The sequence below is a fragment of the Sorex araneus genome, chromosome 6 (genome assembly GCF_027595985.1).
Source record: "Sorex araneus isolate mSorAra2 chromosome 6, mSorAra2.pri, whole genome shotgun sequence".
Classification (NCBI taxonomy): domain Eukaryota; kingdom Metazoa; phylum Chordata; class Mammalia; order Eulipotyphla; family Soricidae; genus Sorex; species Sorex araneus.
The window spans coordinates 162,650,827-162,678,652 of NC_073307.1; the positions used below are offsets into that span (position 1 = coordinate 162,650,827).

Below are 27,826 nucleotides of genomic sequence, written 5' to 3' on the forward strand. Positions count from 1 at the left end.
TTTGGGCTACATGGGTCTGTGCTCAGGACTTACTCCTGGCTTTGCATTCAAGGCTCCCTCCTGGGCAGCTTGGGGAAGCATATGGGATGCCCAGGATCGAACCCAGGCCAGCCGCAGTGGTAGGCAGGTGCCCACCGGCTGTGCTATCGCTTCAGTTCCTTATTTTTGATCCTTTTATTTGGCACACTTCATGCAATTCTATTTGTGGTGATTTGGAACTCATTCTTCCGTCTTACAGGTTATTTCTACAATCCCCTCGCCCCCCCCCCCCCGCCCTTGTGCTCAGGGAGGAGTGGATTGTAGAAGATTGTCCCACGATTACGACGGGGCAAACGTCTTAACTCATTCCCTTTCGGCCAGCATTAGCTAGAGGCTTGCACTCCATGCCTTCTCTCACTTTAGGCCACGTGAGAGTTGAGACACCCGCCTCTTGGCGTCAGGGCAGCTGGGACCTGGCCCGGGATGTCATATCAATAGACCGAAGTCAAAAACCAACGGGCAGTGTCCAGGGAGGAAACTAATCTTAGAGGCACCGGAGTGTGGGTGGTGCCACGTTTCTCCTGGAGCCAAGCAGGAGGGAGCTGGCACGGAGTCATTTGATCCGTGGCACCCAGGATTCCAACAGACAGATGGATGGTCCCCAGACGACGGGGGCCGAGGGAGATAAACGTTCACACGCAGATGGAGGAGAAGCTTTGCCCTGGGGAGGGAAGGGCATTTGGCTCCAGGAGAGGATTTCTGGGCAGCCCTTCCCAGAAACGGTCCTTTGGAAAGTCTGCCAAGCCCAACGGCAGCTGCAGCGACAGATCGCAAGAGACCTGCCAGGAAACCTCCCAGTTGGCTCCCCGGCCCGCCCAAGAAAGTTGGCAGCAGAGACATCGTCAGCGAGAGGACCAGCCACAGGACCACCCAAGACGGTCAGCGGAAGCCTGGTAGCACGTGACGCCCGGCTCCGGCGCACAGAGCTGATTGGCTCTGTCGAGTCACCTGACCCAACGACAGCCATTCCATAGGCGGAGCGCCTGTGATGACTGAGCCAATCAGATTCCGCCTTGGAGGGAGCGCTGTGAAGGGGACGAATGAATGGAGACTTTGGAGGTGGGGGGCGGGCCCTGTGGCAAGTTTGGGTGGTTAAGCTGCGGGAGAGCTGGAGGGGAAGGGGGGAGCTTCGAGGCAAAGGGAAAGTGTGGAGAGGCGAGGGAGGTTTCTCCAGATCGGCAAGAGTAGGTTCTGTGACCGTAGGGAGTTGGTTTTGTTGGCTTTGACTGACAGGCCAGGCCGTCGGGGGCTAGTTCTCCAGCACGGGTCCTGGCTGGCCACTGTCGTGTGTCAATCACATCTGCCTCCCTGGCATCCCAGGGGTCACCCGCACAGCCAGAAATTCGCATACTTGAGATACCGGGAGCTGGACCCGGCTTGCTACCATGTCCGGCGTGCAGACTCTCAGGGACAGATGCAGGGCCCTGCTGTGACCTCCACAAACTTCACACCAGGCAGGTCTTGCTGCTACACCCCAGTCAAGCCCCCACTCGTGGGCTTTATTTTTATTCTGTGAAAATAAGGCTTATAATAAAATAGAATGTCACCCACCAAGCAAACAAACCCTTTTAGCCAATCAAGTTCCCCTTCATAGATAAAGTCGTGGCTGATGGGCCAGTCTCTTCCACTTATTGCTTTTGCCGCTTGTTTCTCGAGAACATGACTCCGATGAGGCCCACGGCTGCCAAGCCCACCCCTGCGATGCCAGCAACCATGAGGGCGTCTCTGACCTGGGAAAGGGAGAGAGAGAGAGAGAGAGAGAGAGAGAGAGAGAGAGAGAGAACGCATCAGACTCCGAGTGTGGAATTCCAGAACTGGCTGTGCCTTCCACAGGATCATTGAGCTCAAGAAGATTCACGTGCCCCTTGGCCTGGAAAAGCTCAAGAAGTCAACAAATACTGGCTGGGAAATGCGCAGGGAGAGGAGTGGATGGAGAAAGCAGAGACAGAGCCAGCTGGCCAGAAATACACACGGGATTGAAAAGGAGGAAGCTCAGTTGGCCGGGTGGCTATTTAAAGCATTTAAATCCCCACCATGGGGCTCTGGGAAAGACAGAGGGAGGAAGTCAGCCTAGTTGGGAGGCTACAGGTCATTGGGGGAGGAGCCCTTGAATCAAGCCTGAAGTCCAGAGGAGTTGCTGTTGAATAATAAATACGCAATGCACGATGGGTCCCAGGAGCACCCAGACCATACCCATCCTCCATCACCCTGAGCCCAGTGCCCCGTCCTGCCAGGTGCTGTGTACGTGTTCTCAAATGACTCAACTATGAATAGTCATGATGCATTTTAATTATTAAGGACAACTGGCTGGTATTGTTCATACTAGGGGAGGAAAGGTATTGCAAAAGCGAGAGTAAGGGACGGCATACTGCTTATTCTGCCATGAAAAAAAGGTGAAATGGGACAAAACGGGTGAACTCCGGTAATTATGGTTGGGGAAAGAGGTCAGGAAGGAAAAGACCATGACGATTCTACTCATGTGGAATGTGAAAGCTAACACAAACCAAACTGACAAAGGACAGCAAAACAAATGCCTAAGCAGGTGGAAACTCGAGGGGCTCCCAGAGAGAAAGAGGACTGAGTGGCTGGAATGGGCAGAGGGCTGTTTCCAGTGGAAGCCTGGAACTCTAAGTAGGAAACTTGGACCAGTGAAGTGGAAACAAGAAATAAGAAAGAGGGCTGAAGCAATAGCAGAGTGGGTAGGGCATTTGCCTTGCACGTGCGGCCAACCCGGGTTCGATTCCCAGCATATGGTCCCCCAAGCACTGCCAGGAGTAATTCCTGAGTGCAGAGCCAGGAGTCACCCCTGTGCATTGCTGGGTGTGACCCAAATAGCAACTGTCACTGTCATCCCGCTGTTCATCAGCTTGCTTGAGTGGGCACCAGTAACGTCTCCATTGTGAGGCTTATATTTTTGGCATATCGAATACACCACAGGTAGCTTTCCAGGCTCTGCCGTGTGGGCGGGATATTTTTGGTAGCTTGCCGGGGTCTCCAAGAGGGAGAGAGGAATCAAACCTGGGTCTGCCGTGTGCAAGGCAAACACCCTACCTTCTGTGCTATCGCTCCAGCCCCCAAAAAGGGAAAAAAAAAAAGACTGATCTGCGTTCAATCCCCAGCATCCCATATGGTCCCACGAGCACCACCAGGAGTAATTCCTGAATGCAGAGCCAGGAATAACCGCTGAGCATCATCGCTGGGTGTGACCCAAAAACAAAACAAAAGAAAAGAATTGGAAATAAGTGAATGCCAAAGTAAATTACTCCAACTGGAAAAATGGTTCCCCCTCGAGATGGGGACAGGAATGACAAGGGGAGGAGAGGCAGCAGCCAGGGCGAATTCTCTGAGGGCTACTTGGATTTTGCCATTGTACATGTGTTACTTTGAAAAATGAAAGTTTCAAAGTGCTGCAGAAAGAAGCAAAGGCAAAGAAAGACGTATAGAAATCCCCAGGAGCCAAAACTTTTTTTTTCTTTTTGGGTCACACCCGGTGATGCACAGGGGTTACTCCTGGCTCTGCACTCAGGAATCATCCCTGGCGGTGCTCAGAGGACCATATGGGATGCTGGGAATCAAACCCAGGTCAGCCGAGTCCAAGGCAAATGCCCTACTCACTATGCTCCAGCCCCAAAAACTTTTTTTGCTTTGGTTTTGCTTTGGGGACCACATGCGGTGGTGCTCAGAGCTTATACCTGACTCTGTGCTCAAGGATCACTCCTAGCGGGGCTCAGGGGACCCTCTGGGGTACTAAGGATCATACCCAGACTGGCTGTGTGCAAAGCAAACTCTTCCCTGCTGTCCTATCTATTGCTCCAGCCCTGTAAATTCAAACTTGATAGCATCCACTAACTTCAAATATCAACCCTATGTCTATAAGACATGGTTTCTGCAAGAAAATGATGAGTCTATCTACTAGTTGTTTAAGACCATAAGGCATTGCTCAGACTCAATGCATAATTAAACAAAGCATCTAAGTAAACAACCAGAAGAAAATGTTGTGACTATTATTACTCAGGCAGCCATGCCTAGTATTACCCAGACAGACACACAGATATCACAGAGCAATTGATGGCCACCCTGATATCGGGGCTTTCTCCAAAAATGGGTCTTGGGTCTGAGAGGACACAGACAGGTACATGCATGTGACAGTTAATATTTTTTCCAGCTGTGGCCCCCTTTCTGTCTAATTATCTTCCTGGGACTCTGCTGTCTTCCTGGCTGCCCCCCCCAGTCTTATGCCATGACCCCCGTGCCAAGTAACACACTGATGCCAACAATGCGACCCATGCTTCTCACCATCTGGCAGCTTCATTAATAATGTCAGATGGCACAGTAACGTGTGGGATGTGAACATGTTAAGCTTCCATGTTAGCATATTAAATGTTCGCTCTCCTAAGGGCAAAGCAGAGCTCTTGCTGTTGCCTTGACAGTGCCCTTAAGGAAGAACATGTGAGCACCTGGGGCCGGAGTGATAGCACAGCGGGTAGGGCATTTGCCTTGCACGTGACCGACCCGGGTTCGATCCCCAGCATCCCATATGGTCCCCTGAGCACTGCCAGGAGTAACTCCTGAGTGCAAAGCCAGGAGTAACCCCTGTGCATCACCAGGTGAGACCCAAAAAGCAAAAACAAACAAAAAAAGAACATATGGGCACCTTCTGGTCTGCCAAGCCAGCACCTTCAGTGAGCTGAGACACGTGTGGAAATTCCAATTTCATTTGACCATGCCAGGTTTTACGCTTGTTGTGCCCCCTTGACTAGTTGTTCTCACCTGGGAAGAGTTTGGCTTCGGGGAAATTTGCCCGTCTCTACACCTGGGATTGGGTACGTGCTACTGACATTGAGTGGGCAGAGGCCACAGGTACTGCCAAATAACCTGCAAAGCACAGGGTGACTCAAGAATGCAGGAATCGGAGCCATAATACAGCAGGTTGGGCATTTGCCCTGCATGAAACTGGCCCAGATTCGATCCCCACCATCCTATATGGTCCCCTGAGCACTGCCAGAAGGGATTCCTGAGTCAGAAGTAAGCCCTGAGCATCTTCGGGTGTGGCTCAAAAACAAAACACACAGAAAGGAATGTAGGCTTGTCACCCTGTTATCAAGGGGTGATATTGATAAAACTCAAATAAAATAATAGCTGGAGATCTCAGATTTGCAAATGAGGAAGTACAAACCCAAGTCTTATCCCAAATGGGTTTCCCTGGGACCTTTGTTGAGCGTGTTGACTCTGGCACTGTAATTTGTGTTAAATAAACCACATTCCAGTGTGAGCCGTTGGTGGGATGTGCTGGCACCAACTTTAAAGTAGACATGGGGGGAAAGATGAGAGGACAGAACTGTAGAAGTTGTGGGGACCAGAGTGATAGTACAGTGGTTAAGGTATTTGCCCTGCAAACACAGTTCATCCGGGTTCAATTCCCAGCATCCCTTATGGTCTCCTGAGCACTGCCAGGAGTAATTCCTGAGTGCATAGCCGGGAGAAACCCCTGAGCATCGCCCAAAAATAAAAAACAAAACTCAAAACAAAGAACTGCAAAAACTAGTACTGGTTATAAATTACATTTGTTCCTTTTGTTCACCACACCCAGTGCTGCTCAAGACTTACCCCTGGCTCTGCTCTCAGAGATCTCCTGGTGGGCTGAGGGGACCATATGGGTGCTTGGGAGCAAACCCAGGTTAGCCATGTGCAAGGCCAAGTGCCTTGCCTGCCGTACTATGGCACCAGCCGCATATAAATTACATTTCTTACAGCGCATTAGATTTTAATTTAAATTGCTACTAGTGGAAAAAAGAAAGGGAAGCATTATTACAGTCCAGCTCTCAGAAGAAGCACCGTCTAACTGGAGACTGAGTTTGCTGATCAGGAGATTTTCCTGAAAGTTAAACGCTCAGTAAGGCATGGTGGGCACAATTAGGAATCTCTTCCGTCAGCCTGATCACCCTCTTTTACACTGTCAATGACCCCAAACCTCACTGTGCCTGGGGCTGAGAAACCCTGATCCTAAACCAAGAGATGAAAGAGGGCTCCTTGGGAACCGTGTCAATGGCACCTCTCTTTGTCTTCTCTTTGTCCTCTGGAATATTCTGGTTTCATTTGCAGTGAGTGGGGGTCCGTGGGATTGTTTGTGCTCTTCTGTCACCACGTTACCCCAGTTTTTCTGTTCAGATGGTTGGGGTAGGAGGGATGGTAGGTAGGAAGCTTCAGGGCAGGGGAGGAAGGGTCCAATTATCCAATTTGCATGATTTAATTTAGTGAGAAGATCTGAGTTATTGTTTATAAAAAGAGTGAATGGGATGCAAGCTCATATACTGGCCTAGTTCCAGAGACTTGTAAAGAGATAAACTAGCCACAAAAATTTCTCAGCTGAGACCTCCAGGGCGATCTTGGGAGGGGGGGGGATGGGCCAGGTCCCACCCTACCAAGCCCTGACAGCTGCTCCCATACCCCAAAGTCACTGCCATCCCTCTGGCTGGACTGCCTGGTTAAATATTCAGGATTTTCCAGAGTACATAGCTGCATTTGCAGCTGTGCAACACTTCTAAATTCTACAGCACTGACATCCCAGTTGTAGCACCCCAGATTGGATGGGGTGTAACACAGAACCAATCTTGACTAACAAAAACAACACAGAAGGCTTACCTTGCAATAACAGCCCAGTAAACCCTCAGACAATGACTTAATTTCCCCATGGTGAGACACAACAATTTCCACAAATTTCTATTAGTCACCTTTTTAAGGGGGAGCCCTTCCACCTGGGGCCCATGGGACTCTGGGGACACTCCAGGTGATTCTTGGCCAACCAGGCTGGTAGTTCAATGCAAGGCCCAAGGATCTAGTGCTACTTGGGCAGGCCCCAAGGTGTCAGGGATTACCTGGGCCACACCTGGTTTGGGGGACTGCAGAGCTGGACATAGCAATGCTCGGGGGACCATGCAATACTGGGGATCAAACCAGATGAGTGACATTAAAACATGTGCCTTGGGCTGGAGCAATAGCACAGCGGGGAGGGCGTTTGCCTGGGTTCTATTCCCAGCATCCCATATGGTCCCCCAGCACTGCCAGGAGTAATTCCTGAGTGCAGATCCAGGAGTAACCCCTGTGCATCACTGGGTGTGACCCGAAAAGCAAAAAAATACATGTGCCTAAACTTTCACATTATTTGTCTGGTCCCATATTAATCAGCTTTAATATGGATGGAAGGAAGAAAGGGGTGAGGGAGGGAAGAAGGAAGGGAGGGAGGGAGGGAGGGAGGGAGGGAGGGAGGGAGGGAGGGAGGAAGGAAGGAAGGAAGGAAGGAAGGAAGGAAGGAAGGAAGGAAGGAAGGAAGGAAGGAAGGAAGGAAGGAAGGAAGGAAGGAAGGAGGGAGGAGGGGCTGGAGCGATAGCGCAGCAGCTAGGGTGTTTGCCTTGCACATGGCCGACCCGAGTTTGATTCCCAGCATCATATATGGTCCCCCAAGCACTGCCAGGAGTAATTCCCGAGTGCATGAGCCAGGAGTAACCCCTGTGTATCACTGGGTGTGACCCAAAAAAAGAAAACAAAAGAAAAGAAAAAAGCTTGCCTCTTGGGCTACTGCATGGGTGCGTCTCAGAGCCCAGAGGCCAGGCAGAGATCAGGCACGGGGATGACGTCCCAGGTCACGGGCAGTGACTCCCTCTCAACCTACACTGCGGTGTAGAGTCGCTGGTCTCCCCTGCACCTCGCACCCCGGTCCCCACCCGACTGTGACATCCTGGAGGGGGGGATCGTTGGCTCTCTGTTTGTCCATATCTCCCAGCCCTGCCCACTCTGACCCCCCCATACAGTCACCAAGGCCACTGCTGGGGACAGGGACACGGGCTAGGGACGCACCTGGTCGCTGCGGGCCACCCCGTAGCGCAGCTCATTCACGAAGTGCTCGCAGTTCTCGCTGGTCAGCTTGTAGAGCACCTCCTGGCCCACCAGCTCCTCCGCGCGCTGGACGATCTTCCTGGGAGGCAGCGGCGTGTACTTGTGGTCATGCTTGTTATTGACCCGGTACACGTCTCGGCCGGCCACGTCGTACAGCAGCTCCTTCTTCACCACGGCCTTGTCCGCCAGGGCAGACATGATGCTGGCGGCGCCCGCCCCGGCAATTTCACCTGTGGGTCACCAAGAGGCAGGAGACAGATCGGTCCTGGGCGCCACGCGCGGGCGGGCAGGTAAGAAGGGCCTGGAGCTCTCGGGGCCCTGGTTTTGTTCTCTGAAATGGGGAGGGAGGAAATCCCACGACTCCCTGACCCTCTACACCCTGCGACATCTCTGGTAGTTCTCTGGCCACGCAAACCGGAGTCCCTCAGAAATAACTTTTGCTCGAGGAAATAGTGTGTGGACCCTTTTATGTTTCCTCTTGTGGTGCTGGGGACGGAACCCAGGGCAACACACACACACACACACACACACACACATGCACACACACGCATATGCACATGCACACATACATACACATGCACACACACATATATGCACACACACACACACACACACACACACGTATGCACCATTGAGCCAAACCTCCAGCCACAACTTTTTATGATTCTGTCAAGGCTTTCTTTGGTTGGTTGGTTGGTTGGCTGGTTGGTTTGAGCACACACCTGGCTGTGCTCAAGGCTTACTCCTGGCTTAGAGATCATTCCTTGCAGGGTTCAGGGATGACTCCCGGCTTTGTGCTCAGGGATCACTCCTGGCAGTGCCCGGGACACCCTGTGTGGTGCTGGGGATGGAACTGGGTCTGCACAGTGCAAGTGCTTTAGCCCCTGTCCCCTCTCTGCCGGAGTCCTTGGAGGCCCTACTGTGGGCCGGACACTGTCCACGGTGCTGAAAACAGCCCCGTGGACTGGACACAAGGCACCCTCAAGTACCTCATTCTAGGGCTGGAGGGACAGCACCAGAGTAAGGCACTTGTCTTGCACATGTAGTACTGCCATTGCTATAATTTGAATCCCTGGCACTACATACAGTCCCTTGAGTACTGTTAAGGGCCACTCCCAAGCACAGAGCCAGGAACAGCCCCTGAGCACCACTGGGTATGACCCAACCCTCCCCACCGCTACCACCACCACCAAAGTAGGTCCCCTTCTATCAGAAGGACCTGGACGATGGACACCTCCACAAAATAAGATGATTTTCAGGGAGAAGATTAAGGGAAGCCACACTGGTAGCACTGCGGGGGCAGGATGGTAGCTGATGCCCTCCCACCTGGGGGCGACAATGCAGGTAGGAAGAAGTGAAGAAGTGGGGCTGGAGCGATAGCACAGTGGGTAGAGCATTTGCCTTGCACGTGGCCGACCCGGGTTCGATTCCCAGTATCCCATATAATCCCCTGAGCACTGCCAGGAGCAATTTCTAGATGCAAAGCCAGGAGTAACCCCTGCACATTGCCAGGTGTGACCCAAAAAGAAAAAAAAAAAGAAGTGAAGAAGTGATCAGATGTGGGGTCTGTTGGAAGACAAAGCCAGTGAGGGGTCAGGGAGATAGGACAGTGGGTAGGGTGTTTGCTTTGCATGAGGCAGACCTGAGTTTGATCTCCGGCATTCCGTATGGTCCCCCAAGCACTACCAGGAGTAATTACTGAGTGCAGAGTTAGGAGCAATCCCTGAGCATCTCTGGGTGTGCCCCCCAAAAAAGATAGTGGCTTTCTATATGGGCTAATTATGGGGTGGAAAGGACAGGATTAGGGTCCTGGATTAGGGCCTGAGCAGCTCATGCAAGAGTTGTCTATTCATTGCAGGTCAAGTTCATTGTGCTAATCAGACCTAAAGTAGAGATGTCAAGTAGTCAGGAGGTGAGCAGGGCCAGGGAGAGCTCAAAGGACTGGTGCCGGGTACGATCTGGCATCACAGTGTCCCTGAGCATGGCTGGGAACAAGCCCTGAGCAGTGAGCCAGGAGTAACCCCCAAGCACCATCAGGTATAGCAACACCCCAAAATCAATTATGCAGCCATGCATCACTTAATGACAGTCTGGTCAATGACAGATCACACAGATGATGGTGGTCTGGGCAGGTGACAGCCTGACAGCACCTCTCAGCCCAGATGTATAGCAGGCTAGACCATCTCTCAGCCCAGATGTATAGCAGGCTAGATCATCTCTCAGCCCAGATGTATAGCAGGCTAGACCATCTCTGAGCCCAGATGTATAGCAGGCTAGACCATCTCTCAGCCCAGATGTGTAGCAGGTTAGACCATCTCTCAGCCCAGATGTGTAGTAGGCTAGACCATCTCTCAGCCCAGATGTGTAGTAGGCTAGACCATCTCTCAGCCCAGATGTGTAGTAGGCTAGACCATCTCTCAGCCCAGATGTGTAGTAGGCTAGACCATCTCTCAGCCCAGATGTGTAGTAGGCTAGACCATCTCTCAGCTCAGATGTGTAGCAGGCTAGACCATCTCTCAGCCCAGATGTGTAGCAGACTAGACCATCTCTAAGCCCAGATGTGTAGAAGGCTAAATTATCTCTGCAGCTAAGATTTGTGGCAGGCTAGATCATCTCTACAGTTCAAATGTGTAACAGTCTAGACTACCTCCACAGTCCAGATGTGTTGGTACACATGTGTGGTAGCTAGACCATCTCTACAGTTCAAATGTGTAACGAGCTAGACCATCTCTCAGCCCAAGTGTGTAGCAGGCTAGACCATCTCTCAGCCCAAGTGTGTAGCAGGCTAGACCATCTCTCAATTCAGGTGTGTAGCAGGTTAGACCATCTTTCAGCCCCAGTGTATAGCAGGCTAGGTCATCAGTGTTGCTGTGGTAGACACTAGGATGCCTCCACATAGTGGACTCACCAGCTGATGCCCTTCTCCCCTTCTCAAAAGAGTCCCCCCAGGGGCTGAAGCGATAGCACAGTGGGTAGGGCATTTGCCTTGCACGCGGCCGACCCAGGTTCGATTCCCAGCATCCCATATGGTCCCCTGAGCACCGCCAGGAGATATTCCTGAGTGCCTGAGCCAGGAGTAACCCCTGTGCATCAGCAGGTGTGACCCAAAAAGCACACACAAAAAAAAGAATCCCCCCACCCACACCTGCCTGTTAAGGCCCTCGGGGCTGCACAGATCTGAAGCGTAGCGGACACTGACAAATGAACTGGAAGCTGGGCGTGTGCGGAGGTCACTGGCAGAGCAAGGATTAGGGACGTGGGGGAGGAGGAGGAGGAACCCAGTGGGAGAGGAAGAAAACAGATGCCAGGGGGAGAGCGGACAGAGGTCACTCCCGTCAGCCTGCCGTGAGCGGGACGTTGACGTCAGCTCTGTGGAGCCAGGGAGGGCTTCCGGTCACCTTGGAACAAGCTGCTCTGGGAGGGCCAGAGAGGAGCCTGGCCCAGGCAGCGGAAAGGGAGGGGCCAGCCGGGGAGACCAGGGCTGCCGAGCCGGGGAGCGCGGATGCGAGAGGACAAGCACTGCCAGGCCAAGAGGGACCAGTAGAGAGGAGGGCAGTACGGGTAGGATTGTAGACACAACGTGTTTACCAAGGAGCAGGGTCCAAGGCCCACTTGTAGGGGCTGGATTTTAAAATAAAAGTAAGGCTACTGGCTACATTTTAGCAGAAAATTTTAAAGAAAAGGCTAAATGTGTACATACAGCTACTGGGGGTTCTGATCCTTGGGGGTGGAGAATACAACATATGAACTACCCCGGCTTCTGATTTCTGAGTGAACCCAAAGCAAGACCGCTCATCAAAAAGCTTGTTCCTTGGGGCTGGAGCGATAGCACAGCGAGTAGGGCGTTTGCTATGCACACGGCCAACCCGGGTTCGATTCTCAGCATCCCATATGGCTCCCCGAGCACCACCAGGAGTAATTCCTGAGTGCAGAGCCAGGAGTAAACCCTGTGTATCGCTGGATGTGACCCGAAAAGCAAAAAAAATTTTTAAAGTTTTAGGCAAAACTCAAGTGCCAGTAGGGCTGGAGCAATAGCATAGTAGATAGAGCGTTTGCCTTGCACGTGGCCGACCCAGGTTCAATTCCCAGCATCCCATATGGTCCCCTGAGCACCGCCAGGAGTAATTCCTGAATGCAGAGCCAGGAGGAACCCCTGAGCATCGCCGGGTGTGACCCAAAAAGCAAATAAATAAATAAATAAATAAATAAACCTCAAGTGTCAGAATACCCATAGCAGTTTACATTCACTGCAGCCCCAGGAGAACCAACCCGCCATGGATCCGTGGGATAGGATGGATGGTGTCAACTAGAAACACATTTTCCTGAAGGAAAACGGAGCTGTGAGAAGCTCAGTGCTTCAAACTCACTGGCGGGGCCAGCAGCAGCCCGGGGCTAGACGCCGGGCGCGGAGGCCACAGACGGGCCCCTTCTCACACGCAGTTCTAGAACAGAGCAGACAATCGTCGGCCAGCGACATGGGAGCTGCGATTGGATCTGGCGGGGGCGGGAAACGGGGTGTTAAAGAGGCTTGAGGAAGGCTGGGGGGGTGGGGGCACAGAACATTCTACATTCTAGATTTGGTCATTGTCCCGTAGTTGGATTCATGTCTCACACCCCCTGATGTGACACGCGTGCCTCTGTGTCTGCCTTCCTCGGCTCGCATTAAGAAGGGCCGGGGGATGCTCACAACTGCCCGAGCCAAGTCCCCCTCGCTCCTTCGCCAGGTAAAGGACCCCAGGGCTGGACAGTAGAACTGGACACCCAGCCGAATGGGCGACTCAGAAACACCCGTGCCCTTCCCGGGATCCTGAACTGGAGGGGGATGAGGACCCGGCTCTGAACTAGCCCAAGGGCTCTAAAACACTTTGGAGAACCAGAACCGCACCCCGGACGTGCGGGGGTGGGGGGGGAGGCTTTGGCAGCAGCCCCCACTGACGGCTGGTGCGGGATCGCCATGGCCCAGAACATAAAGGACTTGGTGGGGCGGCTGCCCTCCGGGCCCCGGGGCACAGGCACGGCGCTGAAGCTTCTGCTGGGTGCAGGCGCCGTGGCCTACGGCATCCACGAGTCCACGTTCACCGTGGAAGGCGGCCACCGGGCCATTTTCTTTAACCGCCTCGGCGGGGTGCAGCAGGACCCCATCCTGGCCGAGGGCCTCCACTTCCGGATCCCCTGGCTGCAGTACCCCATCATCTACGACATCCGGGCGCGGCCCCGGAAGCTCTCCTCCCCGACGGGCTCCAAGGACCTGCAGATGGTGAACATCTCCCTGCGGGTGCTGTCGCGCCCTGACGCCCTGGAGCTGCCCAGCCTGTACCAGCGCCTGGGGCTGGACTACGAGGAGCGGGTGCTGCCGTCCATCGTCAACGAGGTGCTCAAGAGCGTGGTGGCCAAGTTCAACGCCTCGCAGCTCATCACCCAGCGCGCCCAGGTGTCCCTGCTGGTCCGGCAGCAGCTGACGGACAGGGCCAAGGACTTCGGCCTCGTCCTGGACGACGTGGCCATCACCGAGCTGAGCTTCGGCCGCGAGTACATGGCCGCCGTGGAGGCCAAGCAGGTGGCGCAGCAGGAGGCGCAGCGGGCCCAGTTCCTGGTGGAGAAAGCCAAGCAGGACCAGCGGCAGAAGATCATCCAGGCCGAGGGCGAGGCGGAGGCGGCCCAGATGCTGGGGGCGGCACTGAGCAGGCACCCGGGCTACCTGCAGCTGCGCAGGATCCGGGCCGCCCGGAGCATCGCCAAGACCATGGCCGACTCCCGGAACCGGGTCTATCTCGCCGCCAACAACCTGCTGCTGAACCTCCAGGATGAAAACTTCACCCAGGAAATCGACAAACTCCTCAAAGGTAAGGAACTGCGGTGGGGGACCCGGAACTTCACCCCGCCGGGCACGTGGTCCGCTTCCCTCCCCGGATTCTGAGGATCCGGGCCCACCCCAGTATCTTTTTTTTGGGGGGGTCACACCCAGCGATGCTCAGGGGTTACTCCTGGCTTTGCACTCAGGAATTACTCCTGGCGGTGCTTGGGGGACCATATGGGATGCCGGGGATCGAACCCGGGTTGGCCGCATGCAAGGCAAACGCCCTACCTGCTGTGCTATCGCTCCGGCCCCCTGCCCCAGTATCCTGTGATGACCAGTGTCCATCCCCCTGTGTGGGCGAGGCAGGGCTCGGTGACCCCTGGATGCTGGCGCCTCCCTCAAGTCGGGCAGCCTGAACCCATTCCCGGGAATTCTTCATTTTTATTGCTTAAACTGGAAAAGCTATAACAATATGGACCAGAGAGATAGTACAGTGGGTAGGGTGCTTGCTTTGTAGGCAGCTGAACCCGGGTTCAATCCCTGGGTATAAGGTCCCCTGAGCACCGCCAGGAGTGGTCCCTGAGCACAGAGCCAGCTGTAAGCTCTGAGCATCACCTGGTGTGGCCCCCAAACCAGGAGAGAATAAAAATCAAAACCTGGGGCTGGAGCGATAGCACAGTGGGTATAGGGCATTTGCCTTGCACGTGGCCGACCTGGGTTCGATTCCCAGCATCCCATATGGTTCCCCGAGCACTGCCAGGAGTAATTCCTGAGTGCAGAGCCAGGAGTAACAGCATTGCTGTTGGGTGTGACCCAAAAAGAAAAAAAAACCCTGCATAATAAAAAAAGAACATTTGGAGAGGTTCGAGAGATAGTACAGTGAGGAGGGTGTTTGTCTTGCATGTCACCAACCCAGGTTCCACCCCCAGCATCCCATATGGTCCCCTGAACACTGCCAAGAGTAACTTCTGGAGGCTGGAGCAATAACACAGTGGGTAGGGCATTTGCCTTGCACGCACCAACCCGGGTTTGATTCCCAGCATCCCATATGGTCCCCTGAGCACTGCCAGGGGTGATTCCTGAGTACAGAGCCAGGAGTAACCCCTGTGCATCACCAGGTGTGACCCAAAAAGAAAAAAAAAAGTAACTTCTGAGTGCAGAGCCAGAGTAGCCCCTGAGCATTGCCGGTGGGACCCAAAAGACAAACAAAAACCAGCTTGGAACCCCAGCTGAACCCCTCCCTAGACACCTCTGGGGTTCCCAGGAGCAAAGTCTGAAAGCCAACAACCCCCAACAAATTGCCTTTTCGTGGCACCTAGGCACTCACTGCCAGTAGGGGAGCAAAGAGATTGCGGGGGTCCCTCTAACCCCCGCCCCCACTGGGAGCCCTTACTTGGGGGGGCCAGATGGATCACATAGCCGTCGCCCACGTAGATGGCCCAGTGTCTGTAGAAAGGGCGGAAGATCTCAATCAGGTCTCCGGGATTGGGCTCCGGCTGCAAAAGCAATAACAGACCGTTAGGGGCAGGGGCGGGCACATCCGGAAGCATGCATAGGACTCAGCGAGCATGGAACAATCACCCCGTCACCAGTTCAAGGTCCCTGTCCCTGCCCTGCCGCCCAGGGCCAGTCCAACCTCATAAGCCTGTGGGGCTGGAGCAACAGTCCAGCCGAGAGGACACTTGCCCTGCACCCAGCCAACCCAGGCTCAATTTCTGCCATCCCATAGGGTCCCCCCAGCACCGCTGAGCACAAGGCCAGGAGTAAGCCCTGAGCATCGCTGGGTGTTACCCCAAAATAAAACCCTCATAAGCCTGTGTTCCAGACCTGCAGGGAAAGTGGGGGGTGGGACCCCCCAGGCACATGTTTGGGGGCCGCTGCCAGTGACACTCGACCACCATGCCAATGGCTCAGCCTCAGAGTCTAGGGGTACTGGGGACCACGAGGGCCACCCCAGCAGTGCCCGGGCCTGACCTCAGAGGCTCACACAGGCACCGCCTGTGCCCCTGACCCCTAAGCTATCTTCTTCCCAGTCACCCCCAGAAGTAGCATTTTTAAGACGCATGAAGAGAATCCTGGGGCCGTACCGCTCGCACAGCAGTAGGGTGTTTGCCTTTCACACGGCCGACACAGGCTCAATCCCCGGCACCCCATAGGGTCCCCCAAGCACCACCAGGAGCAATTCCTGAGCAGCGCAGAGCCAGGAGGAACCCCTGAGCATTGCTGGGTGTGACCCAAAATGAAAAAAAATAAAGAAGAGAGTCCTGCAAACTTCAAGAGCCCGTATGAAATACAGCGAGACGAGCCCAGGAGCGAGCAGTGGTTAGGGCCCATCCATGCACTCTACCCGGCTTCACTTCCCCACACCACGTGGTCCTAGCACACCCCCGGGGTGGCCGGGGTACCCTGGCACTGCAAGGCCGAGCAGCCTTGGGTCCTCGCGTTGAACTGCCAGTTGAGGCAGCCAAGAATGGCAGAGGGTGAAGGGGCCCCCATCTGAGCCCTGTTGGGTTGATGATGATTAAAGAGAAGCCAAGCATACACAATACACAAAACACTTAGACACACACTCACATACACACTCGCAGGGGAGCGTTGTGAATAATATCATAAGCTATACCACCTCAATAATATTAAAGCTTTAAAATAAATATATTGGGAGAGCTGGAGCGATAGCACAGCAGGTAGTGCGTTTGCTTTGCACGCGGCCGACCCGGGTTCGATTCCCAGCATCCCATATGGTCCCCTGAGCACCACCAGAGGTAATTCCTGAGTGCAGAGTCAGGAGTGACCCCTGTGCATTGCCGGGTGTGACCCAAAAAGAAAAAAAATAAAATAAAATAAATATATTGGGCCTGGAGCAATAGCACAGCAGGTAGAGCATTTGCCTTACATGCAGCCAACTGGGGTTCAAATCCCAGCATCCCATATGGTCCCCCAAGCACTGCCAGGAGTAATTCCTAAATGCAGAGCCAGGAGTAACCCCTGTGCATTGCCGGGTGTGACCCAAAAAGAAAAAATTTAAAAAATTAAAAAATAAATAAAATAAATATGTTAAATTTTTTTAAATTTCTTGGGCTACACCTGGCAGTGCTCAGGGCTGACTCGTTGCTTTGTGCTCAGGAATAGATCACAGTTTGAATGTGGGTATTGGGCCAAAGAATATAGGGGATAAGGTAAGAATACAGGGGGTATGAGCCGACCCTGGTTTGCTTCCTGGCACTGCCTCTGGTCCCCTGAACGCCACCAGGAGGGGTCCCTGAGTCCTGCCAGCTGTGGCCCAAGCCTCCCCACAACAGATAAACCAACGCTAAGAGAAACACACTCCATGTCCACCCTGAGGGCTTGTTTCTGTGTCCTGCAGACTAAGATTGCACTGGACGTGTCCTAAGGGTGAAGGGCAGTGTCTGAAGGGCGCGTCCCAGGACAGGGAATGACAGGAGTAGGCCTCAGCGTTTCCTGGCTGCTTCCTTGCCACAAGAGCTAAGCCGAGGGCTGGAGCGATAGCACAGCAGGGAGGGCGTTTGCGTTTTGCCTTGCACTCGGCCAAGCTGGGTTCAATCCCCAGCATCCCACATGGTCCCCCAGCATCACCAGGAGTGATCCCTGAGTGCAGAGCCAGGAGTAACCCCGAGCATCACTGGGTGTGGCCCAAAAAGCAAAAAAAAAAAAAAAAAGCTAAATCGAGTCACTGCAGCAACCACCACATAGTGACCCAGTGACCCTCCTGCCACAGGAAATCACAGGGGCAGCAGGACCCTGGCCTGGCTCTGTCCCAGAGGTCCCGCTGGGTCCCGCAGCCCCGAGGCTGGGCCCCGGGTGGGCCAGCAGGAGAGGTGTGGCAGACGGAACTGTCACTCCGGGGGAGGCCTGGGGGGGGTCTCTCCAGCTGGCACAGTGACCTGGGCACTCCCCCACGACACCCCACGTGATAACAAGGGCCAAACTGAGTCTGCACCCACGGGCTTTTCAGAACAAAACATCTTTATCTCCTCACAAAGGCGAGTTTCAAAGGGCCAGTAACAGCCACGCTCCTGAGCAAGCGAACTGAGCAGAATTTCTGCCTACGAAAGTCACATCGGAAAATAACACCAACACCCACTGGTCAGGTGCCGGGCAAGTGAGCCCATGTCCACTTCGGCACAGACGTCCAGGTGGGCCCCCGTGAGCAGACATGGGGATTATCGAGAAAGTAAGTTGGAAAATGGTAGTATTTATCCCATTTGGCGCCTAAACAATAAATAAGCAAATGAAACTCAACTAAAAATTTAAATAGACGATCACTGTCACTGTCACCCCGTGACAAATCGTTCATCGGTTTGCTCTAGCGCGCACCAGTAACGTCTCCATTGTGAGACTCATTGTTACTGTTTTTGGCATATCAAATACACCACAAGTAGCTTGCCAGGCTCTGCCGTGTGGGCGGGCTACTCTCGGTAGCTTGCCGGGCTCTCCAAGAGGGGCAGAGGAATCAAACCCGGGTTGACAGTGTGCAAGGCAAATGCCCTACCCGCTGTGCTATTGCTCCAGCCCATATATTTTAATATATTTAACATTTTAGCTAATATTAAATTTGTTAAATTATTTGTTCAATTTGTTAATAATTGCTACTACTTATTTAGTGTTTGTATAGTAGTTCAGTAAATTATTTTAGTATATTTAATATATTAGTGAACTACTAACATTTAGTACTTTAGTATATTAGTATATAAATTAGGAAAGGTGGAGAGAGGCCGCAGACGGTAACCTGAGCACTGCCAGGAGAAGCCCCTGAGCACTGCTGGGTGTGGCCCCAAAACACATATATAGATATACACAGACGTGTGTGTGTGTGCGTGTGTGTGTGTGTTTTCTATATGTACATCCCCTGGGCCCTGTGGCTGGCAGTACAGCATTGGCCATGTGTGTATGAGGCCCTGGGTTCTGTCCCCCGCACCACACTACACACACACACACAACTCGCATCTTGGACTCCATCCCTGCTCGTAGATCAGCCCTCAAGGCCTTAACTGGAACGCCACGAGGGATGGAGGTCCCCAGGCTCCCGCTAACGCAGCACAGCGGCTCTCAGTAGCGCCCTCCAGAGGCCGTAGAGCATCACACAGGCCCATCCTGGTTCCGTTTTGGGATAAATGGGATAAAAACCCTGTAGGCTGCTCTGCTGGTTCCGTTTGAGGCCTGGGCTGTGCTCAGGTGGCAGAGACCTCGGGTGTGTGAGGCCAGAGTTCCACCCAGGCACCCCAGTCCCCCAACCCAGGGCAGCTGCACGTGGCCCCTATTAAAAATAAGCGATCCGGGGGCGGAGAGGTAACACCGTGGGGAGGGCGCTGGCCTTGCAGGCAGTGAGCCACATTCAACTCCCAACTGTAGGATGACATTACTTTGTCCTCTCCCCCCTTACCACGAGGAGCTTGTCCCGGTTTTTCCGGGAGTTTAGGCTTACCCCAGTCTCACCCATCAAGGTGTTCCCGAATCTCTCCCATCCCTTTGTTTAGCTGTAATCACTTCTCCATGCTCTCTTCCCCAAAAACAGTTAATCAGCTTCTCCCCCTAATCTGACCCTGCTAATTTGTAAGGTCAGACCTTCCTAGGATACTGAACTTATAAGTTAATATTGCCTTTCTCCTCTCCTTATGCCTTTTGAATAATTTACTTTAAAGCAATGTCCTTTTTGTATAGACACAAGAAGACAATATTATGCTTTTGTAACTTGGGACTTAATTAGCTTCGAATATTATTCATTCCCGGGTATCTGCTTTCTCCACTTAAATCTCAGTTGCCCTCAGTTCCTAACACCTCAAAAGCAGGGTCCTGACAAGGGATGGGACGGATCCAGGGCAAGCGGTGTGTAATGTGCTACCCTGGCATTGAGATGGGCCTGGCCAAAGTGCCTAATTCTTAACTATAAATTAAGAGCTTAATCATAGACAAATGCTGTCATGATCCAAAAGTAATGATGAGACTAGGACCCTGCTAGGATAGGAAAGACTGATCTGGCCTGAGCACTGTAGTCTGAGATCGAGATGGCCCTAGGAGAGCAATCCTATAAGCTTTAATGCATTTCTTATTGTGTCCATAAAAAATTATTAATATTATGAATGCTTATACGTTTACTGGATAAGGAGAGGAGAAACACACTCATGGGACTCCACCCTTGGGTGGATCCTCCTGCTGAAAGAGAATCAGTCCTAGGAGAAGCATCCCCTGAGGGAAAGGAACCTTACCCCTTTGATTGTGACCACACCTATGTGTATGCCCCAACCCCCTCATGGTGAGGGGATTTAACTAGGCTGTAAGAGTGGGTTGGGAGGCCAGATCCACAGATCCAGAGCCGTTTTCATACCCAACAGCCCATGGGGTCCCCCAAGCACCGCCAGGAGAGATCCCTGAGTGCAGAGCCCAGAGTAACCCTGAGCATTGCTGGGTGTGGCCCCAAAACAAACAGACTAAAAAGGCACTCCTTGGGATTAGAGAAATATCACAGCACATCGGGTATCCGCCTTGCACACAGCTGACCTGGGTTCAGTCCCCAGCACCCCATATGGTCTCCTAAGCACCACCAGGAGTGATCTCTGAGCCCAGCCCACAGCCCAGCCCTGAGCATTGCAGGATGTGGTCCAAAACCCCTCAAAAAAAGTGAAATGAAATAATAGTAAGGATAAGAAATGATTTATAACAGATGGTTATAGAAATGCTTTACATGAATAGCATGTTTTTAAAACTATAAGAATTAAAACACAGAAAATAAAAACTGGGGAAGCACCCCAAGACATAGACAGTCTTTACTTTCTTTTTAATTCTTTTCTAGGTCTCCAAAATGCTTAAATGAGCATATATTCATTTGGGGGCCAGAGAGAAAGTACAGTAGCAACGGTGCTTGCCTTGCACACAGAGACCCAGGTTCAATCCCAAGCATCCCGTATGGTCCCCTGAGCCCCGCCAGGAGTGACCCCTGAGCAGAGAGCCAGGAACAAGTCCTGAGCACTGCCAGGAATGAACCAAACACCAAAACCAAAGAAAAGCTTCCAGATGATTCCACCATGCAGCATGAAGCAAGAGCTGCACGGGACAGGGTGTGTGAAGGGGGGTGAGGGGACGGCTGAAAGGTTGGGCTGAGGGGCTGGAGCGATAGCACAGCGGGTAGGGCGTTTGCCTTGCACATGGCCGACCCGGGTTCGATTCCCAGCATCCCATAGGGTTCCCCGAGCACCGCCAGGAGTAATTCCTGAATATATGAGCCAGGAGTAACCCCTGTGCACCGCTGGGTGTGACCCAAAAAGAAAAAAAAAGAAGGTTGGGCTGAGATGACCAAGCACACCCATTTTGCAGGTGGGAAAACGGAGGCTGCGTCTGAAGCACCAGAACCTGGGGACGACTGCCCCAGATCAGCCTGAAAGTGGCATTGCGGGAACTTGGAGCCCAGCCTCTCCCCTTGTGCCCAGGAGGAAGGAGGCAGCCCAGCCCGCCACACATTACCTGGTTCCAACAATGACGGAGTCTCTGCATGATGACCCACACTCAGCCCACGACTCCGCCATGCCAGCCCTCAGCCGCAGGCACCACACAGGACCAGAGGCAAGGACGCACTGGCAAGGGCGTTTCCAACGGCCGGTCTGAGACCAAGCCAAGTGCTTCCCTTTAACTCCCGGCCGCCAGCAAAGGCGCCAACCCTCAGTCAAGGGGGTGGGTGGGGCTGCTGCTTTTCCAGGTGGAAGGAGGGTACGGAAAATAGAGTTGCTTTGGGTTTCAATTCCGAGAGACTTTTTGCTTTGTTTCGTTTTGTTTTGTTAGCAGGGAGGCACACCCGTCAGTGCTCAGGGCTCACTCCTGGCTCTGTGCTCAGGGCTCACTCCTGGAGGGACTTGGAGCACCCTAGGGGGTGCTGGGGACCAGCCTGGTGGCCTGCACGGAGCCTTGCCGTGTGCGATCCCTCCGGTCCCTGAATCCAGAGGGGTTTCACTGGCTGAAGCCGCACAGCATCCATCACAGCCCAAGGGGGACTCCTCCCCTAGCCAGACAGCCTGATTTCAAGTCAGGGGTCTCCCCTTGTGTAGCTTTACACAGAGGACCCCACTTCACAGCCTGTTTCCTGAGCTGTGAAAACGCATCATTCTAGCTCCGGATTCAGGGTTCCCCTGTGGACGCCCCCCACCCCCACACACGCTCAGAGTCCAGCTGCGCCAGGAACCTGCTGGCTGCCACGTTTTGGGGAACTGCTGCTGTTGGAGTTTGGGAAGCCGGTGGGGACCAGAGCTGAGTCACTGAGGTGGACGAACTCCAGCCCCTCCATGCCAGGCGTGCCCAGGGGGTGGGGGGGCGCGTCTAAAAGCTGGGCATGAGAACCCCGAGGGCAGGGCAGGCCCCAGAAGGTGCCTGGCGGCAGGAAGTGGGCACCACTGCCAAGGGGGCAGGAGGTGTGGGGACGCCGTCCTGGTCAGCCCTGCCCTACTGCTGGGGACCTGCGGAATCCCTAAACCTCTCTGAGTTGCTCGGGTCCGAGAGGGTTGCTCGGGGGAAGCAGGCGATGCCTGTGCTATCACCCCGGTCACTGCAGAAGCAGTGACACCCCGTGACAGGACAGCGCGCCAGGCCGCCAGGCGCCGGGCAGGGGTTCCGGGAGGGTGGAGCTGGCACGTCACCCGCCCTTGCCAGCCGGGCCAGGGAACGCCCTGTGGCTCTGGCGGGTGCCAGGCCCGGCTCAGCTGCACAAAGGTCTCCGGTAACAGACAGCAGGAACAGCAGCCCAGCTCTGGGGCTGCCCCCGCGTCACTCCCTGACGCCCAAGCCACACTCATCCCTCCACGCCAGGGCACCCTGAGTTTTCCCGCATATCCCACACGCAGAGATAGGCCCACATACATGCATACACAACACACGTACTCACATATAGGCCCACACACATACATACACTCACACACATGCACACAGATATGCCCACACACATACATGCACTCACACATAGGCCCATACGTTTATATACTCATACAGACACACACCTATGCACACAGACATGCACACATTCACACACTCACACACAGATGCCCACACATACCCACACACAGAGACACACAACATACCCCACACAGAGACATACCCACACACATCTCTAGACTCACAGAGATACACACCCCACTCACTTACATACACTCACACAGACACATACAATGACACACAGATACAGACACTCCCCCATAGGCTCATCCTCACACACAGACACATACACACAAACACACAGAGAGATAGACACATAGACACCCCCACAGACCCATCCTCACGCACATACCCACATAATCACACAAACTGACACAGAGACAGACACACACATAGACACCCAGACACCCCCCACATACTTACACACACACACACACACACACACACACACACACACATGCACGCACACACACCAAGCAAGCTTTGCCTCCATGTCACTGAGAGGCCTGACTTGCCCTTGGTGTTTATCTTAAACCCCAAATGTCCCCCAAGAGGGGGTCCACCTCCTGCCGTGTCCCCCAACACCCCAACTGAGCTTGGTGTCTCCCACCTGGCACAGCCGCTGGCAGAGACTGGGGGCACCCTGCTTCCTGCTCAGCCCCCCAGAGCCCCGCCCCGCTGCAGCCCACCGACAGAAACAAGTTCAAAATCTCCCTCAGGGCCCAGGCAGACCCCGGGGTCTCTCGTCCACTTGGCTGAGGGTGTGGGAGCCAGGGCAGAGGGGCTCCTGCCTTAGAAACAGAAGCGGCAGATCTGGCCCCAGGAATCCTGGGGTGCACTGAGGGTGCAGGGTCATGTGAGCCTCAGAACCCTCAGAACCCTGGCCAGATAGTGGGGGAGGGGGCAGGGGTCGTCCTGCAAGTGGTTGGAAACCCCAGCACCACATGTGGTTCCCCCAAGCACCACCAGGGGTCAGTCCTGAGCACAGAGAAAGGAATAGCTCCTGAGCACTGCGGAGCGGGGCCCAATATTCACCCCAAACCTCCCCAAAAGAGCCCTAAGAACCAGGCGGCTGCACATTCTGGAGAATGGAGGGGTTGGAGCTGTGTTCCCAAATAGAAGTGAGTTGTCCACAGAATTTCAAGCCATTAGACTCACCACAAGTCTACCTTACTGACCCCCCCACCCACGTGTCAGTAATATGCGTGATTTAACAGTGCTCTGCCGGAATCACAGCACAGCAGGGAGGGCGTATGCCTGGCTCAATCCCCGGCACCCCAGAGTCCCAGCAGGAGTGATCCCTGAGCACAGAGTCAGGAGTCAGGCCTGAGCACCACAGGGCATGACCCCAAAACAACAAGCAGGTGTGACCCCAAAATAACCACATACTGCTCTTCCCACAAAGCTACTCTAATTGGCCCAAGTGCTCCGGCACTAGTTAACATGGGAGGTTTCATCATGTCAAGGTGAACCTCAAAGCAAGCCTTTCTAAAGCTTTACCAGGCTGATCTGCACTGAAGTTTAATCAGAGAACAGGCTAGCCCAGGCCGTCAGGCCGGCCCGGACACACACACACACACACACACACACACACACACACACACTCACTCACACACACACACACTCAGCTACTCGTGTCCATTCAAACTGGCAGTTCTGACTGCATCAAGCAGCCTAGGGCCACACGCTGCATGGCTTGTGTGGCCAGCCCTCAGGGCCTCTGTTTTCCTGTGTTTAAAAAGAAGAGACCAGGGCAAAAGAAACCAACGTTTTCCAGTGGGGAGGGAGCCTGCCCCGCACTCGATGGACCCGTGTTCAATCCTCGCATCTCTATGGTTCCCTGAGCCCCACCAAGAGTGCTCCCTGAGCACAGAGCCAGGAAGAAGTCCTGAACACCACCGGGTGTTACCCCAAAACTAAACAAGCTGCATGGGGCTGGAGCAATAGCACAGCAGGTAGGGCGTTTGCTTTGCACACGACCAATCTGGGTTCGATTCCCAGCATCCCATATGGTCCCCTGAGCACCGCTAGGAGTGATTCCTGAGTGCATCGCCAGGTGTGACCCAAAAAGCAAAAAAAAAAACAAAAACCAGAAATGATCCCTGAGCACAGAGCCAGGAGTAACTCTGAGCACTTCAGGGTGTGGCCCCAATCCCATCCCCACAAAGAAAACATTGCTCGGATTTTATTTGATCTTATCTATCATGATGCCAGAGATGAACCCGAGCGTTTCACATGTGTAAGGTATGTGACTTCCCATTGAACTGCATTCCTGGCCTGGATTTTATTTTTAAGATCTAAGGGCTGTAGCTCCACGAGTGAGCAGGATACTCCGCATGTATATGAGATCCTGGGTTTAATTGCCAGCACCAAAAATTAATTTTTGAATGACATAAACAGCAATGCAACGTCTAGAACTTACTATGAATTTTTTTACTTGACTATAAAAGATTTTTCAAAATCTTTGACAAATCATCTTCATATTTAAAGATCTTTGTATCTGTGTATCTGTTTCCATGTGAATGAAGCTTTTGCAATTCAAATAAAGTGTTCTCCACTGAACTGTGGGCTAAGGGGTTGCTAAATAGAGCTTGATGAAATACAATTACGCAAAGGGCCATCTTGACAAAGCCCTGTCAGGTGGTTAGAAGTTGGCAGAAAGTGAAGTATTATTATTATTATGATTCAATACTGCAACCGGCCTATGCATAAGAATGTTTTACCCCCTGTATTTGGAGGTTTTGGGGTGCATTGGGCCACACTCCATGGAGCTCAGGGCTTCCTCCTGGCTCTGTGCTCAGGGATCACTCCTGGCGGTGCCTTGAGGACCCAAATGCAGTGCCAGGGATGGAACCAGAGTTGGTAGTGTGCGAGGCAAGCACCCTAACCCCTACACTAACTCTCAGCCCCTTGCTTCCCCTTTTCTTCCAAAAATACAATAATACTATTAAAAGTGATTAATCCGCTGCTGTTCTGCTTTTACTCTATTACATTGATTGTTTTCACTGCACGTGTTTCACATACAATAGTCAATAAAAAAAATTGCATTGTTTCTGTTCTCGACATTATTACTGTCATTTCAGGATTATTACTAAAAACAAGGACGCAGACAGAGGAAAGGGATATTTTATTTTATTATTATTATTATTATTGGGGGGAGGAGGGTTAGGTCATACCCAGTGATGCTCAGAGCTTACTCCTGGCTCTGCACCCGGGGATCACTCCCGATGGGCGTGGGGGACTAGATGGGGTGCTGGGGATGGAATCTGGGTGGGGTGCAGGTAAGGCACACGCCCTACATGCTGTACTATCGCTCCGGCCCCCAGAGGAGACGGGTATATATATATTTTTAATTTTTTTATTATAACACTGATTTTCCATGGGGAGAGGAATATCTTAGATCCCAAGAACTTGTGATGTGGGACAAATAACAATAATAGCGAGTTACCTGCCCACGGGACAGAGCCAAGAAGGCCCGTTCCAGGCACTGCATCAGTGTCTGCTCTCCGGGTAGGTAGCAAATCGGATTGGAAACGGGGGAGCTACCGGGCGGAGTGATAGTACAGCGGGCAGGGTGTTTGCCCTACACCCAGCCTACCCGGGTTCGATCCCCAGCATCCCATATAGTACCCTGAGCACCGCCAGGAGTAATTCCTGAGCGCAGAGCCAGGAGTAACAACCCCTGAGCATCGCCAGGTGTGACCCCAAAAGAAAAAGACAAAACACAAAACAAAAACAGCCCTGTTCTCAGGGCGGAAGGTTAAGCACTTGCTAAGCCCCTTTATGTTTTTTGTTTTTTTTTTTATTTGCTGGGGAGCCACACCCTGGGTAACTCAGGGCTGACTCCTGGCTCTGTGCTCGGGGGTCACTCCCGGCAGTGGACTGTCTCTCCGCCCCCACCTGGACCCCATCACGCTAGCCAAAAGAACTTCCTGGCAGGGGACCAGCCGAGTGTGCTGCGGGACAGGATGGCAGATCCAGCCTGGGACAGCCCCAGGCGTGGCCCGGGGCTCCTGGGGAGACGGACGCGGGGGTGGCCGGGTGACCGCCACCTTCCCGCGGGGCAGCGTCCAGCCCGGGACCTCCAGCGCGCCGGCGCAAGCCCCGAGCCGCTGCAACAAGTGGCCGCTGGCTGACCCCGCTGGACACCTGCTGCCCGGCCAGGGCCCCCCTCCCCACGTCCTCCGGGAGGGCCCCGCGCCCCACTTACAATGAGCGCGCGCATCTTCTCTCCTCCGGGACCCTCAGTGTCAGCGGCGGCGGGAGGTGCCTGCGGCAGGGCGGGGGGAGCCGGGGTGCGTGTCACTCACGGAGCGCGGGACCCCGAGACCCCCAGCCCCCGGCGGCGGCGGGGTAGGCGCGGGGCGCGGCGCCCAGCGAGCCCCGGACGGTCAGCGCCGGGCGGCCCGCACCCCGGGAGGCCGCGCCCCGACTTGTTTACCCCGCTCACCCGGCTTCCCCACCCCCGCAGCGCCCTCGGGGGCCCGCAGGGGCGCCCCAAACCTCCACCCTCCCCCGGGAGGGACCGCTCCACCCACCTGGCGCACGGCGGGAGCAGCACGGCCGGCCGGCCCGGGAACTGGCCAGTTTAATGGCCGCAGAGTCCGGCGGGTGAGGTCACCGGCCCCTCCCCGGCCGCCTGGCTAATGACCGGCCTCGCAGGGCACGGCCAGGGCCCCAGGGACAGCCCGCGCGGGCCTCGGCGTCACCCCACCCCCACCCCCATGCCTCCCGCTCACCCCCCCTCCGCCCCCCCACACTCCCGCCCGGGGACGCGCTGGACCCGGCTGCTGCCCCTCTTCCGAGTCGAGCTACTGACCAACAGAGTCTGGAAAGTTGGGGTGTGCTGACCTCCCTGTATGTCCACTTGGCTGCTGGAACCAAGGGCCTGTTGACACTTGGAGGTTTAAAACCATCCGAGAGCTATTCAGAGGCAAAGGGCTTGCAATAAGAAAGTACTTCGCCCAGGGATAGGGCAGCGGGAGGGCGTTTGCCTTGCACCTGGCCAAGATCCTCCGCATCCCATATGGTTCCCTGTGCACTGCCAGAAATAATTCTTGAGTGCAGAGCCAGGAGTGAGCCCTGAGCGTGGAAAGAAAGAGAGAAAGGAGAGAGAGAGAAAGAGAAAAAGAAAGAAAGAAAGAAAGAAAGAAAGAAAGAAAGAAA

The 27,826-nt window shown here is 54.0% G+C and overlaps 2 protein-coding genes across 3 annotated transcripts; one reads left to right on the forward strand and one right to left on the reverse strand.

The window, feature by feature from the left end:
• Window positions 1–1,500: 1,500 nt before the first annotated feature.
• Window positions 1,501–27,558, reverse strand: LOC105943340 (phospholipase A and acyltransferase 3). 2 transcript variants are annotated; one of them, XM_055143211.1, is made up of 5 exons: window positions 27,480–27,558; window positions 26,871–26,930; window positions 15,123–15,225; window positions 7,894–8,162; window positions 1,501–1,769 (listed from the first exon to the last, which is right to left on the reverse strand). In XM_055143211.1, exons 2-5 carry the CDS (start codon window positions 26,883–26,885, stop codon window positions 1,668–1,670), a joined length of 489 nt encoding a protein of 162 aa, XP_054999186.1. In that variant the 5' UTR covers window positions 26,886–26,930; window positions 27,480–27,558; the 3' UTR covers window positions 1,501–1,667. The 2 variants fall into 2 exon arrangements, with proteins under 2 accessions (XP_054999186.1, XP_054999185.1); XM_055143210.1 differs by lacking the exon at window positions 27,480–27,558 and adding an exon at window positions 27,199–27,359.
• On the forward strand, window positions 9,188–15,114 carry LOC129405785 (prohibitin-2-like). The gene has a single exon (XM_055143209.1). The coding sequence runs from the start codon at window positions 12,887–12,889 to the stop codon at window positions 13,847–13,849; it is 963 nt and encodes a 320-aa protein (XP_054999184.1). The 5' UTR covers window positions 9,188–12,886; the 3' UTR covers window positions 13,850–15,114.
• Window positions 27,559–27,826: the final 268 nt, after the last annotated feature.

Excerpts from the sequence above, each read along its gene's own strand:
- LOC129405785 (XM_055143209.1), top strand. The coding sequence starts at position 12,887 with ATGGCCCAGAACATAAAGGACTTGGTGGGGCGGCTGCCCTCCGGGCCC.
- LOC105943340 (XM_055143211.1), bottom strand. Across the intron at positions 8,163-15,122 it reads GATCCATCTGGCCCCCCCAA|GTGAAATTGCCGGGGCGGGC; the intron begins GTAAGGGCTCCC and ends GGTGACCCACAG. Across the intron at positions 1,770-7,893 it reads GGGTGGCCCGCAGCGACCAG|GTCAGAGACGCCCTCATGGT; the intron begins GTGCGTCCCTAG and ends TCCCTTTCCCAG.